Genomic DNA, 16,405 nt, shown 5'->3' with positions numbered 1-16,405 from the left:
TCTGCAGAGCAGACTGGGGGCCACGCAGGTACTACAGTCCCAGCTGCATTTCATAAACTGTCGAAAACTTCAAACGGTGCATTACTGGATTGACCCGATGGACACACACTATCCCTCAGCCTTCTCTCCTTTCAGCGTTCACATGGAACACGGAACAGGGCAGGCAGTTCTAACTAACCGTTTTGCCACTATCAGGGGGCTAGGATACAGGGTCCATGCTTTACAGGTTTACAGTAAAGTTAAGAGATGGACTGTACAGATGTGTACAATTTAATATGTGTATACCAAAGGGACTTGGAAGTGAACGGCCCATTTGGTTACATTTGTACAGAATAAACCAGCCAGTCATTAGATTGCAGCCCATTTGGCTGCCGTGTGGTCAGATGGGTGGGCCAGACGGGTGAGCATGCATTTTCAGGGCATGTTTATTTTAATGGTCAGTCAATCAATTGTGTTCTGGCTTGGATCAATGGAACTGACGCAGTATTCCTATTCATAGCGATTTCACGAAATGAAAAAAAATAAATATAGTGTGTTGTTTTGTTTTAACTATAGTGTTTCTCAGCGGGGGCGGCCCCCGGCGGCGGTGGGGCGTGCATTGGAGGACGCTGGAAGTAATATTTTTGAAAGGGGGCTCTTGAGGGGCTCTTGAGGGTGTGAGGGGGCTTACGGAACCTAGCTACAGAATAGGGTAGCACTGGCCAAAAGAGCTGGGAACCATTGAACTAAACTAATTTACCTACCTGAATGTGACACACATGTACACACATGCTTTACAACTGTGCTTCATGCAGTATTGAAATACCTCATAATACAGCATTTTGACCTCATCTGCAAGTTATTTGCAGATGAAAAAAACACTTATGTAAGCTCTATAGGTAGGTACGGTACGCAGCATATGTTTGTGCCCATGAAGCACAGATGTTATGCTAAGCACGGCATGTGAACGTCACGCAAAACCCCCAAGAAAAAACATGTCACAAAGCCCTGCCTATCACTCAAGGAGTCTGACAGACGTACCAGAGAAGCCTAGAACCGATGCCTCCGCCTCCATTCAGAAACTCCTGTCCTCCTCAGGCTTTTGAGGGGCACTAGCCCCTCCTATAAACAGGTTTAATGTCTAATGCCTTATAGTATGGTGTTATTTTATCATTGAAAATAAAATAGTGGTGTTTTGCCAATTATTTGGGGTCCCACTTTAAATACCACCGCGGCCCACAGGTTGAGAATTTGTGCGATACAGTATGTCTATAGCAAGGTCGGTAAAGTTGTGATAGCACACAAGACATAAGACAAGCATGCCAGGCTGCAGGTGTTTTTGATATGCGTGCTACCCAGTAGGTGAAAGCCCTGGCTGGTTGCATTCATTAAAATGAACGAACCTGAACTTTGCTCAGCATGGATTCTGCTGCTTGACTGACATTCCTCAGGGTCAGTGTCTGACCCTAGAAAGTGTTTAGGCCAGGACAAGATTCACATACGGATGAGTGTGAGAGGAAGGTGATAGACACCGCTAAGCTTGTGAAAAGACAGAAGCGATGATTTCTCTTTGATGTACCTGATAAAACAGAAAAGCTGTGCACATTTGCAGGCTTAAAGGACCACTTCACCACTTTTCAACCTATCTTCATATAATAGGTCCTCACTAATAATCATGAAAGAATGGCGCCATTTTTTTCTACTCGGTCTGTGTCTCATAGGAGGGCTGTGGGCAGTCCAGAAACCTCACATCATCGATGGGGAATACAAGCTAATAGAAACTGCAGGCTTTCTAGTCCTGAAAAGTTGCAATGGGAAAATGGAAGCCATCGTTCTCACGATAATGACAATCTAAACATTTTTGTAAAAAATAAACCGAACTACTGTTTGGGAAACAGCGAGTTAGAACACCTATTGGTTGACAAGTAGTACTGCCCGACGCTCATGAGCACAGGATTCCACTTTGTGAGAGTGGTAGACAGTAGTGGAAAGTACATTTACTTAAGTACAGTACCTAAGTACAGTTTTGAGGTATTTTTACTTGAATATTTCCAATATCCAATACTTTTACCTCTACTCCACTACATCTCAGATCCAAATTTGGTACTTTTCCTCCACTACATTTATTTGATAGCTTTTGTTACTTTGTAGATTTGGATTATTATTACAAAACATAGGCCTACATTACCCACTTCAGCCCAATATACATTTTGGCCATTTAAAAATAGCATTCAGTATCCTACATGGGAAGTCCTGATTTTAAATCCCCAGTAGAACATGAAACGTAAGCTTTTACGTGCAGTACCAAATAGGCTTAATACGCAGTTATGCTTCTTGAACTCTACTGTTGATCAAAGCACACTGAAGAGAACTATCAGCACTACTCTTCTCTTCTCTCATTCCCCCGCTGGTCTGCTCTTCTCTGTATTTGATCCTATATGCCAGTGGTCCTCATGTCAAGGACCCCCAATTGAGATAGAGTATATGTGGACCACCATTTGAAAAGATTTGGTGCCAGGGACCCCTATATAGATTTGTGGTGTTAAATAGTTTAATTGTGAGTTCACAATGAGTTTGACGCAAATTCGGTCGAATGGCCAAAGTACAAAATAGGGTTAAAAAGATTTTTATGCTATATTAACTCATTTTGGGACCCCCTGGAATGCCCTCAAGGATCCTGCTCGGGGTCCCCCGACCCCACTTTGAGAAGCACTGCAATAGGCTGCGTGGTAAGCAGGTGAATGGATCAAATGCACTCCAGAGGTGACCTCCGTCCCGCTTGCCAGGTAGTTTCCAGTGTGTCGGCTCGCTGGCGCGTGTTCAGGCCGCCCTCTGTCACCCCACAGGGAGAGCGAAAGGGAGAGGGACACATGTGTTCTGCTAGTTAGCGCTGCCTCAGCAGTCAGCACCGACAGAGCCCACATTCCCATCCACTGGTGTCACCACCGAAACTGGCCAGGTTTTGATGGCAGATGTAGGGGATGTGTTGGAGGTTCCCACAAAACTGTCAAAGTCTCCCAGAGAGTGCCTGGACGAGGGATTACATTACATGGATACATTTGGACCACACTGTATGGGAGAGATGGATGGATGGATGAGCAGGTGGTTGAATGAATGACTAATACAAGTACAAGTACACACCCACATTTCACATACTTTAGCACGCGCACACACACACACACACACACACCCCCCATGTCTGTCATGTCTGGCAAGCCACTGTGTTGACGGCTTGACACTCACATTTTGGTCAAAGCGAGGTGGGAACATCTCATTCTCATCCATCAGATAACTACTTGAGAGAGTGAAGAAGAGAGTGTGTGTGTGTGTGTGTGTGTGTGTGTGTGTGTGTGTGTGTGTGTGTGTGTGTGTGTGTGTGTGTGTGTGCGCGTGTGCGTGTGCGTGTGCGTGTGCGTGTGCGTGCGCGTGCGCGTGTGCGCGTGCGCGGGGGCACAACAAGACATCTTGTGCCAGACTTGTGCAGGAATGTGAATAACAGGCACCAAGGAAGATGTTTTTACTTAGGCTAGTTGTGGCCATTAGCGATTCACACTCTTAGAGGGCAGGGCAATTTGTCAAGAGGTGATAGTGTTTGGCTGGCATGGAGATATGTGCAATGATTAATGGATGAAATATCTACCATTCCTGGAGGTTGTTCCATGGATGGCCTATAAAGTTGTGCCTATAGCCGCATATACAAAATACCTAATTGTCTCCACCAGGCCGAAGGCATGGGGGGAGAGTATGTTTTGCACTCCGTCCGTCCGTCCGTCCGTCCGTGTGTGTGTGTGTCCGTCCGTCCGTGTGTCCGTGAGCAGCTAATCTCGGCCACCGTTAACCTGGTCGATGCCAAATTTTGCACACACACTCCCTGGATGCCAACGATGAACCTCTGCCCCAAAATTTCCAGAACGGCCTGTTATAGCGCCACCAGGAGGCCGCTTTGTGCAAAACAAGTTTTTGCACAGTACACCTACAGATTTTGTCCAAACATCGTGCAAATTGGTACACAGTCTCTCTAGAGCCATTCAACGAAACGGGTCTTTCAGATTTCTCAGACTCCATCCTGATTGGTTAAGATTGGCTTCAAAAGTTCACAGGAGTGCTCAGTTTCAAACAAAATGCTGCAAATCATGAACACATCGCGTGATTTCCGTGAAATTGTGCACGCACATTCCCACTAGGCCGAGGAAGAAATGCCACATGAACAATTTCAACTCAGCCTCAAGGTGGCGCTATAACTGGCCGAAAAGTGTTTTTACCTCTAATTTACTTTTGTTGCCCTTTTATCCAACCACCAGATGAAGGCAAGCTGCAATGTCCTACATTCCTATCCTGGTGGAGACCTGTGCCCAGAAGGGCACTTTTTCTAGTTTTTATGTATTTTTCACTTTACTTGAGTATTTCCATTTGTAGATGCATTATTCTATACTCTTCTACTTCCCAGAGGCAAATATTGTACATTCTACTCAACTGCAATTGTTTGGCAGCTTTAGTTACTTTGCAGATTTAGCTTTGCCGATTTAAATGTTACATTGTGTTGTGTTATTATACTGTATGTTAAGCTACCCAGCAGCACATATAGTTAGTAAAATCAGCCCTGCATTTACCAGCTGCGACTTTGAAGTGAGGAACACATCAACCACACACGCACGCACACACACACACACACACACACACACACACACTCGCACACACGCACATGCACATACACACACGCGCACGCACAGACCCACACACGTAGACTTTCAGAGCCAGGCTGAAAACATCTGAATACCACTGCTGCAGATGTACACATGATGTACAGTGAGATTACATTACATATTCCAATCTCATCTTGAAGCCTTTAGCTTCCACATTCCACACGCACTTGAAGAAATACATTTTAATATATTATTAAATCATTTATAGATAAAATAACGTCATTTTCTGAATTGATTCATTTTGATCAAAAACTGCACATTGTAGAAACAAATTATGTGAAGAAATACGCTACTTTGCGTCTGATTTCTTTCTTTTAACAGTAAATCAATCTCATGCGCTGTGTGCCATTACTGTGGCTGCAGAGCACTTAATGGTTTCTCTCTGTCAAGAGCAGCCATTAGTGCATAACAGGTTGTTTTGACAGGATTTTGGCAGGTCATGTCTGCATCAGTCCTCAGCCTCCCGACATAGACACGCTGCAGCGCCTCCCCGCAAATTCCCCAGGAAACATTGGATGAGTGAAATGTTTTTCCACCACGATGAAAGTATTTTATTATTATTTTTAGAGGGTATCGGCCTATGGATTGCACCTGTGTATGGGCTTTGGAAAACATGCTTTCATAATGCATATATTTTAGTAGGCTGTAATACTGGAAACCTTGAGTGATCATCTTCCTTTTATTGAATGTATGCTAAACGTATGCTAAAGTGGAACATAGCCTATACCTTTCACTGATCACTCCTATAGCTTTCACATATGATGCATAAGGAATCACTCCTATAGCTTGAATTTTAAGTTTTACCACTTAAACACTTCATTGACTGAAGTCCCCCATGGTTCTATAATATGACCCTTCCATGTATTTTTTATGAAAATGGCCAATATACAAGCCCTCAAAGCATCGCATTGCGATGTGTTGTGAACTTGTACATCAGCTATTTCCTCAGAATCTTCTCCCCCAGAATAGGTACACTTGGGGTCATGTGGTTAATGTGATCTCACGGCACTACTATGCTTATTGTCCATCCATCCAACAAGAGACTAACTCGGATTAGCCTAATAACTGCAACTTAGTCTACAGTAGATATCTCTGAGGACACCGCCACTCCTCTGTCTTTTAGTGTCCTCATACACTCTGGACCAAGCCTTGTCTTAAACCTGAAGGTCAGGATGTAATAACCACATCGGCTTGCGTGGCTTTGACCATTGGCACCAAGTAGTCCTGACATCATCACTCTGACCTTTGCGTGGATGTAATTTTAGAGTGCCAATTGCTAAGGTCTCACAGTGTCTTCTGCCAATTCGAAGTATGAATATCAGGTGCTGCGTTCTGCAACCAAATCCCACTTGGCAACAAAGTACACGTGGTAATCAATGTGGTTTTTATCATCGTTCATAAACTGTGAATCTACATTTAGAAACTCCAACTGAACGCATCCTTGTGATCACGAAGGGAATAATTTAGGTGAAACCCCATCATTCTCGTGTCCAACCTTTTCCATAATACTGTGTGAGCTCAGAGAGCTTTTTCTTTTCACTCCATGTTACGGTTTATGCTGTACATGTACTGTATCTATACACCATGCAACATTTTTCTCTCTGCACCTCATAAACATATTGTCAGGGTTCCTTGAATTCCTTCCCAGTCTGTCTCCGGGGAGTTCAACCTGGCTCATCCTTATCTGGATTTGTCATTACAGTACATATACACTCACGCATGCAACGCACGCACACACACACACTCAAGACACGCACACATGCATGCACGCACGCACACACGATCACACGCACGCACGCACAAACACACACACACACACACACACACACACACACACACACACACACACACACACACACAGAGACACACACCTCCCCCCAGGGTGGAACTTTAGTAGACACGCTTACTGTCCTTTCTCATACACCAGTGAGATTATATAGCTTCCTGTCTGAGGAGGTAATTTCCTGTCTTTTCAGAAAACAATACTGGACTTCATCTATTTTTTAGATTTTTCCCAGAGCAGTTAATATGCAGTACAGGTCCATTTGGTTACATTTGTTCCTCATAACAATGAGGATTTTACTGAGCATATACATAGGTCTTCATGATGTTGTGAGAAGAATGGAAATGCAACTTTCTTTCTGGTGGTTTTAAACTTTCAGGTTTGTTCCCCCCCCCCCCCCCCCCCCCTGCTGAGTCTTAGTAAAACATGAAAAAGCACACATTTTGGGAGGAGTCTTGTTGAACGCCCTCCCTTTGACCATGGGTTCCACCCCCTTCACACAGTCCAAACTACAGCCGCACGCACACGCACGAGCATACGTACACACACACACACACACACACGCTCTCTCCCTCTCTCTCTGTCTCACATTCACACACAACATCTCTATGGGCTAAGTGACATCATTATCTTTGAGTCCGGTTGGTCGATTGTGCTCCTCTCTATTTAGTCACCTTTCACTGTCCAGATGACATATTGGAATGTGACGGTGCAGTGGATACTGGATACAGGGGGGGCCCCCTGTCAGCTTTTGTGTACTTTCAGTGGATTCTGTAAGGGCTAATGTTCATGAGCTGCGTATAGGTCATCCCTAAGTGGGTAAGTTGTGATTGTAACTTTAAGATTGTTTCCACATATCCAGGACAGTAGCTTTGTTTTGAATGGAGGTAATTTTAGCTTTTCTTTTGTTGTTGTTGGATGCAGTTGCATAATTGCCTCGCAGAGATGCTGTCCATGAAATATTTGGTTTATTTTGCATTGCAAAAATGTGCTGGTTGACCATTCTATTAGTCCTTTACTTATAGTGCACAGAGAGATGGTGCAGTTTTGCATTCGCTTTGCATGTAATTTGTTGGCAACTGGGATGAGAATGGACATGAGCAGCATAGAAAGAAGCTAGAGAGAGAGAGAGAGAGAGAGAGAGAGAGAGATTATGTGTGGGCTTCAGTTAAAGTTCCTGTACTCAGTCTCTAGTCCAGTAAGAATAGAAACAGTTTGGCAGTTGTGTAGATCATTGCAACTTACAGTATGTGATCCTAAAATATCCTACCAGTTATCCTCTCAATTGTTTACAAAAGAGTGTACTGTCGGTTCAGGTTATAGTTGAAAATCTAGTTGATTTCACTTATTTTCACTACCCAAGTTTGACATGGTGTTATGTTACTCGCATGCATACATATACATATATACATATTTCAAATGTGTTAATAACATCACGATTTGTGGTAGCCCACATTTATATAAATCATTATATAATTGGTGACTATTTGTACAACTCAGTGTTCATTTTGTTGACTAAGACTAAAAGACTAAGGTTTTTGACTAGACTAGACTAAGACATTTCTGAAGGACTAAGATTAAATAGTGTGTTATTCAAAAGACTAAGACTAAATCAAAATATGCTGAAAGAATTAACACTGGTACAACACTGAAATGATTACTCTGAATTTTTATTTATGAATAAATGATGAATGCAAACAACAGCCCATGTTAAAATGCAAAAGATATTTGACAAAAACCACAGATATTCAGCGTTTGAAATGCCAAACTAATATACCACCTTATGCTCTCCTTTAACCTTTCCAGACTGAAGAAGTTACTCGAGAACGAGAAGGCCTACCAGGTGCGTAAGGAGAAGGAGCACAACAAACGACTGGCCAAGGTGCGAGAGGAGCTGGTCAAGCTGAAGTCCTTCGCCCTGATGCTGGTGGACGAGCGCCAACTCCACCTGGAGCAGATCGACAAGCAGAGCCAGCGTGTCCAAGAACTCGGCCAGCAGCTGCAGCAGCGCGAGCAGGCGCTGAACGAGGCCAGTGGGCGTTCTCAAGAGGACGCTCAGAGGGTACTGAGCCTGGACACCGAACTCAAGGAGAAGACGGCCAAGTTCGCCCAGCAGCACGAGGAGATGAGCGCCAAGCTGGCCAACCAGGAGTCCCACAGCCGCCAGCTTAACACTAAGATCTCTGGACTGTCGCACAGGGTGGATGAGCTGGAGGAAAGCAACCGGGCCTTGAAGAAGTCAGAGGAGGAGCTGCAGGAGCTGAGGGAGAAGATCAGCAATGGGGAGTGCGGAAATTCCAACTTAATTGCCGAGTTGGAAAACCTCCGGAAACGAGTGCTCGAGATGGAGGGCAAGGACGAGGAGATCACCAAGACTGAACACCAGTGTAAGGAGTTGAGGAAGAGACTGCAGGAGGAGGACAGTAAGAGCAAAGACCTCAGGCTGGAGGTGGAGAAGCTCCAGAAGAGAATGATGGAGCTGGAGAAGCTTGAGGAAGCATTCAACACCAGCAAGGCAGAGTGCACCCAGTTGCACACTGCTCTGGACAGAGAGAGGGGCCTGACCAAAGAACTCTCAGATGAACTTGTGGCACTCAGGATCAGGATGAAAGAGCTCGAATCCTCCGAGTTGAGATTAGAGAAGTCAGAGTTAAGCCTCAAGGACGACCTGAGTAAGCTCAAGTCACTGACTGTCGCTTTGATGGATGAGAGAAAGAATCTCATGGAGAGAATGAAGTCAGAGGAGCGGAAAAAAGAGGACTTGAGCAAGAGGGTCCAAGAAGAGGAGGGCAAGGTCATGGAGGTCACTGAGAGATTGATAGAAGAAAGCAAAAAATATCTGAAGTTAAAGTCAGAGATGGAAACCAAAGTGGGGACTCTAACAATAGAAAAGGGGGAGATAAACACCAAGCTGTTTTATGAAATGGATAAAAACAAGGACCTGAATTCCAAGGTCAGCCAGATGAAAAAGACCTTGGAAAGTCTGGAGCAAGCAGAAAAACTATCCACAAAGCACATAGTAAAGTGTGAAATGGATAAAGCAATTGATGTTGGCAAGAGAGAAGATAATAAAGTAAAGGAACTGACCTTCGAAATTGAGCGACTGAAGAACCGCCTCAAGCAGCTCGAGGTGGTAGAGGGAGACCTGATCAAGACAGAGGATCAGTATGACCTCTTGGAGAAAAAGTTCATGACAGAGCAAGACAAGGCGAACATTCTTTCACAGCAGGTGGAGGAAATGCGGAGCCAGATCGCACGGAACAAAGCGATCGAGAAAGGAGAGGAGGAGAGCCGGGAGGAGGACCTCCAGCAGCTCTGCAAAAAAGAGGAGGCCAAAACCAGAGACCTACAGTCTGACGTTGTGGCACTGAAGGAGAAGATCCATGAGCTGATGCACAAAGAGGATCAGCTGTCTCAGCTCCAGGTGGATTACACATTGCTGCAGCAAAGGTTCTTGGAAGAGGAGGAGAAGGCCAAGAACATGGGCTTTGAGGTTTTCCACCTCACCAAAGAGCTTGAGGTGACCAAGAGACAGAGCCGAGCGCTGCGGCCCAGCTTGAATGGGAGGAGGATGGTAGACATTGCCATGACATCTACTGGAGTGCAGACAGAGGTTCCGAATGGAACAGCAGAAGAGGACACCCCAGCTGTGTTCATCAGGAAGTCTGTCCAGGAAGAGAATCACATCATGAGTAATCTCCGGCAGAAATGCCTGAAGAAGCCAGCCGAGAAGACCAGTGGTCTTGAGCGCTGTCCTGGCCATGATTTAGGCATGAAAAAGTCCTGGATTCCCTGGATGAGGAAAAAGGAAAATGCCCCTCAGGGGAATAACCTGGAAAAGCCGTTGCACATTAACGGGATGGCTTTGCCCACTGAGCTGATGGTGTCCCAAAAGCAAGGGCATCCCGTGCATATAAGAGTGACTCCCAACCACCAGAACAGCACAGCCACACTCGAGATCAGCAGCCAGACTCCTGAAGACTTCTTCTCCAGCTCTGCTCCACTTAGCCCCAACCCGGCCCAGCCTAAGCCCAAAATTACAATCATTCCCACACACACTGCAGCTATCCAGAGAGGCAGAAACACCACTGGACCACGGGGCCCAGAGAGAGCCAAGTCACCTGTCACCATCACAACGATATCCAGGGCCAAGTCCCCAGAGAGCAGTCGAACTTCATCCTCAGCTTCAGGAAGGCCCTTGTCCCCGATTTCCATAATGACAGTCAGCACATCTATAGTGCCTGACGCCTCTGCCTCCCCAGAACCCCAGGAGATGACCATGGGCCGGGCCGTGTTCAAGGTCACTCCTGAGAAACAGATGGTCCCGGTTCCCATCCGGAAGTGCCAGGTCAATGCCAACGTCATTACCACCACGGAGGACAACAAGATCCACATTCACCTAGGCAACAGCGCAGCACCGAAGATGGTGGTCAGGCCTCTCACTGCTGGAACAGACTGCAAGGAGATGACCTTATCCACAGGGACCGTTTTGCGTTCCCCTCGCCAGATCACCACTACTACTGCCAGAACCTCTCCCAACAAAGTGATGAGCAGTATTACCATTACGCCAGTTACATCAACCCCTTCCAGACCATCACAAACAATGGTAAGTTTTCTTGTTAATATTGTTTTTTCGCAAACATATACTGGTCCTGCATGATGTATTGTATAAGGTACATTTGTATGTGTTACACAGCTACACTCTCTCCACTGTTACATAACGGTGTTGGCACTGTTGGGTGAAGAAGATGCAACATTGTGGTGGGGGTTCAGCGGGGCGTTATGATCTGCTCTTTGTGGTACAGAAGGATAGCGTGACAGAGATGGCTTCATAGACACACCTCAGAGCACAGTGGAGCTGTAACGACGTGGCAAACTGCCACCATGTTACGATCAACGTCATTTATAGCTGCTGTGCTCTGTTTACGTTCACAAAAAGCCACATGGGGCTCGACGCCCCCTTGCTGGCACGCCGCACTGAAACCTTGGCTCACTCACCAGCACTCACCAGCTCAGCTTGGAATGAAGGAATGAATAAATATTTGCATTTTCTTAGAACTCATTCCATATGATACTTATGATTGGTGATATTGTTTTGAATTCAGGAAACCCCACCCACCTGAAATATGTTTTTCCTTTCTCCCAGTGATTTACCTTGCATGTTTCCTGCAATCTATCTCCTTTCATTCATAACGGAACCCTCTCTCTTTGCTTTCTAATAGGCCGGGCAAGAGGCCCAGCCACCCAGAGGAGGGCTGACGCGTATCCCAATGTCCAAGAGCCTGAAGACGGGGAAGACCGTGCTTGGAGCCCTGGGGATCTCCAGTGGCGTGAAGTTCGAGGCGAGAGCAGAGACTCAATCAATGAGAATAGAAGTTAGGAAATCTGCAGTAAACACCAGTGGCTTTCAAAATGGAGGAAAAGGCTGATAGACCCGGAGGATTAAACAGTGTGTTATCCAAGGCATTGAATGGGTATGAGGTGCTAAAACAAACAGTACCAATGAGCTACCTGCCATATAGATTTGTAATTGTGGTTTTACAGATAGATGTAGATAAGAGGACAACCAAGATACCCAGAAGGATGTTCTGTGTCCTAATTCCCTTCAACAATGCAACACTTAACGACGTAGAATACAGTGGAATGCTGTTGTACTTGAAATCAGGAATATATTTTATATTTTTGCAGTCTTTTATGCGTGTCAGTTTCATATCCATTTCTATCATGTAGAGCTGACATTGAGCATATTTGCTGTGTGTGTGTGTGTGTGTGTGTGTGTGTGTGTGTGTGTGTGTGTGTGTGTGTGTGTGTGTGTGTGTGTGTGTGTGTGTGTGTGTGTGTGCGTGCGTGCGTGCGTGCGTGCGCGTGTGGTGGGGTGTTTCAGACTATACTCAAACTGCTTCTTCCATTAGCGAGTGTCTCTCTCACATGTAATGAATTTTTGTTGACATCTTTTCTAAAGACTTTAATTTACCAGAAGTCCAAGTATTTGTTTTATGTTTCAAGCGATGTGTTGTTTTTATTGTGTACATGGTTTTGTAATGGAAAGTAATTTAAATAAAATTTACTTTTGAAAGGGGATTGTGACAATTTATTTAGAATGTTAGAAGCCAAATAAGAAACACCAAACTGTACTGGCTTGAGATTTGTTTTCTGAAAAGACAAGATGAAAGAGTGCTCTAGCTCTATAAATGTTGGCAGTATTCTGTGGGGCCGCCTGTTTAATTTCACAGTAATTTGCTAAGCCATAAGAGTTTGTATTGACCTATTATTTGTGTGGCCAGAAAATGAAATCAAAACAGATGGTCATATAATCTTGTATTTGAGACTATGAGCAAAGTTCTCACGGCTATCTCGACACAGCTGAATGCTTGCCTGTAACCACCAATTAGAACAATTTGACTAACAAGCTGTTTGCAACAACAACTACCAAAGATGCTCGTGTTGGATGAAAGAAAATGATTGTTTCCACTTGAGCAGACGAGTTATTCATATTTCATCCGTTTATACAGAGGAACAGAACAGTACCATGGTTGTTGTTGTTATTAGTAGTAGTAGTGAACTTTTTGTCTAAGTTTAGTAGAATTGAGGAAAAATAGAATTGAATCAAGTAAAGAATTACAAATCTAATCAAAGATATATGGCGTGTGTAGTAGCAGGTCTTTGCATGATGTTTGACTGAGAAAGCATCATATGCAGGTGATGATCTTCAGAATATTAGCATTTAGCCTCACAGCTATAGGTCCTGGGTTCGATTCCCACTGGGGAAGCTGTGGGTGTGTTCCCTCCTCCGCGTCATCAGTGCCCATATACCCGAGGCGAGGTTGGCGAAAGGGCCTTTCTGTGTGGAGTTTGCATGTTCTCCCCATGTCCCCTAGGGTAGGTACCCTGACAAAGAACATGCAGTAATCCTGGTCTGTAAAACTACCTCCCCCTGGCCACCCGGGGTGCCTGATGGAGGGGAAAGGAACTGGTCGGAAATAACGTATTCCTTCCACGCGCTACGTCCACCCTGTCAGGTGAAAAGAAGCAGCTTGGACTCCTCATGCATAGAAGGAAGCATGAGGTCAGTCCGCTGCCCCCTCAGGTTGGCAGAGGAAGTGTAGCGCCCAGTATTACATTAGATGAAAAAATGGGTTGCAAAATCGTGGGATAAAAATGATTAGAATATTAGTATTTAGAGCAGCCCAGTTATATTATTTGTTATTTGTGTTATCATTATCAAAGGCACATAATGGTGCTATAAGTGATGTTGTTGATGTTTACTTGTTAAAACAGTTACTATATAACTACTAGTTTTCAACTGGTGGTCCGTGGACATATTCATTGCATGTTGTCCATGCACTCAGTAATTATTATTAGTTTTTCCATTATTTTATTTTATTTTGGAGATATTTGGTATTTGTGTGATATGAGGACAGTGAAATTAAAGGCGTTATCATTGTCAGTGGTCATTTGAGGAGGCTAGGCCTACTACAAGGACATTTGACATGTCCACAGACTTTTTTAAACACAGGGCCGTTGTGAAGTTCAGAGCTGAGAGTAAAAGCTACATTTAATTTACCTTTTGTAATCACGTTTCTCTGTGATGATATTTCCACACATATGAAGCATAGATTGGCGTCAGGGCTGTGTCCCTATTGATTCCCTGTAACATTAACATTTTAGTTGTTTTTTTGTTTTAGCAAATCTTTATAACAGACACAATACAAACATAGCCTACAATACATTACAATGCAAAACAAGACAAGACAGACAAACACAAACAACAAAGTTATTAATGCAACAATACAACATCAGAGCCAGGGGGGATTACAAACAGAAAACATTAAAGAGTGAAGCATATAATAGAAAGTGAAACACAGTTACCAAAGTAATCTAGTAAGAGAGTAATGACACTCCCGTTGACTCTCATTGTAACAATGGAATGCGGAAGTACTCATTCTATCTCAATGGAATAGTTCCAGCCATAGGAGCAATGTTTGGAACTATCGCCCATAGGCACCCGCTTTGCGGCGAGATCAAAGCGTGTCACCACTCTCTTACTACATTACTCTGCAGTCACCATAGTCACAGTCACAGTCACAGTCACGCAACAGCACCTCATTGGTCGAGAAAACTTCCTGCTTCATCTCCCTTCTTCCTGTCAGATTCAGTGTTGCCATGTCTGCTTATTATAAGCGACTTGAAGTGCCCTTGGACAAGGCATTGAACCCCTACCATGAAATGTTCTATGAGCAGGGCCTGGCTATAAACAAGTTATTGAGCTTAGTCCAGTTACCCTGGGTAAACAATAGTACCTTTCCTTTCCTTACCCTACCTCGCCGCATCTAGCCTGCCATCTATCTGCGCCTCACCAGGCTTTCCACCTTAAGCGACCTAACAGGGCTTGTTTTTCTCTAAAGTTGCGGGTCGCGGTTTTTTGGACTTGTTTCCTATGTTAAATGTTTACAATTTAAACCAGTGTTAAATTTTTTATTCAAGGACCCCCAAATTAATATATATTAGTCTGCCGACGCCCATCTCACCCCCCGGGGCCATACAAGATGTTTGTTGTTAAAATGTTTAAAAAACATTAGCTCTGGTCTATGGACCAGAGCTAACAAAACATTCCACTTTTTTTTTTATTCTTAACTTTTTATCCCACGATTTTGTAACCCAGTTTTCTTTTCACCCAGTGCCAATTATCTAATGTAATCCTGGGCGCTACACTTCCTCTGCCAACCTGGGGGGGCAGCGGACTGACCTCATGCTCCCTTCTATGCATGAGGAGTCCAAGCTGCTTCTTTTCACCTGACAGGGGGGAATTTCCCCGGCCGGACATAGCGCGTGGAAGGGACACGTTATTCCGACCAGTTCCTTTCCCCTCCATCAGGCGCCCCGGCTGGCCAGGGGGAGGTAGTTTTAGAGACCAGGATTACGGCATGTTTTTGTGAGGGTATCTACCCTAGGGGACTCAGGGAGAACATGCAAACTCCACACAGAAAGGCCCTTTCGCCAACCCCGCCTCGGGTATGGGTACTGAATCAGTACCCATACCCCAGTACTACTGATGACGCGGAGGAGGGAACACGCCGCCAGTGCCCACAGCGTCCCCAGCGGGAATCGAACCCAGGACCTTCTAGCTGTGAGGCGACAGCACTACCAACTGTGCCACCGTGCCCCACATTCCACATTTTTAAACATTACTTCAAGATTTTTTTTAAATAACCAATCTCACAACGCGTCGCATCGTGAGTTTATAGATCGAGAACAGATGGTGGAGGTGAACGGAACACTGTCCCCTCCCATCCCAGTGAGCTGTGGCGTCCCACAAGGAAGCATACTAGGGCCTTTACTGTTCCTAATTTATGTTAACGACATGACTTCAGCTTGTGACTGCAACTTGTTCCTGTTCGCAGATGACTCAGCACTGCTGGTCTCGGACAGGAACAAACTGCAGGTTGAAAAGACCCTCAGCTCTGAACTTGGTAGAATCTGCACCTGGCTCGCTGATAACAAACTATCCTTACACCTGGGAAAAACTGAATCCATCCTCTTCGGATCAAATAGTAAACTCAGCAAGGCAGATGGCTTCTTGGTTAGAGTGGGTGACAATATTATCACACGAAAAGATGAAATTACCTACCTAGGTTCCATCCTGGAGGCCAATCTTTCCGGTGATAAAATGGCCACCAACGTAATCAAAAAAGTCAATCAAAGAACAAGATTCCTTTACAGGATCTCCTCACTGGTCAGCAAAAACACCTTGAAGACCTTAACAGGAGCCCTCGTACAAGGTTTCTTTGACTATGCATCCACCTCTTGGTACCACAGCACCTCAAAGGCCCTTAAAACAAGGCTCCAGACCTCCCAAAACAAACTGGTCAGGCTCCTACTTGGCCTCACCCCCCGAACCCACCTCACCCCTGCCCACTTTGACAGGCTGGGATGGCTTAGG

General features: G+C 44.9%; 1 protein-coding gene across 4 annotated transcripts in view; it reads left to right on the top strand.

The window, feature by feature from the left end:
* Positions 1-12,996, top strand: part of LOC310877637 (filamin-A-interacting protein 1-like) — a 35,951-nt gene extending 22,955 nt beyond the window's left edge. For 3 of the 4 annotated variants that reach the window (XM_083791583.1, XM_083791584.1, XM_083791586.1), the window contains 2 exons: positions 8,272-11,071; positions 11,688-12,996. In XM_083791583.1, the coding sequence (XP_083647709.1) occupies positions 8,272-11,071; positions 11,688-11,894 (3,007 nt within the window). In that variant the 3' untranslated portion in view covers positions 11,895-12,996. Of the gene's footprint in view, positions 1-8,271; positions 11,072-11,270; positions 11,511-11,687 lie in introns of those variants that run through there. The other variant, XM_083791585.1, reaches the window with a different exon arrangement.
* Positions 12,997-16,405: the final 3,409 nt, after the last annotated feature.

The sequence above is a fragment of the Protomyctophum parallelum genome, assembly GCF_964188405.1.
Source record: "Protomyctophum parallelum genome assembly, chromosome: 20".
Taxonomy (NCBI): domain Eukaryota; kingdom Metazoa; phylum Chordata; class Actinopteri; order Myctophiformes; family Myctophidae; genus Protomyctophum; species Protomyctophum parallelum.
Note: the sequence above shows the minus strand (reverse complement) of the source record. Positions and strands in the feature narration are given on the sequence as shown.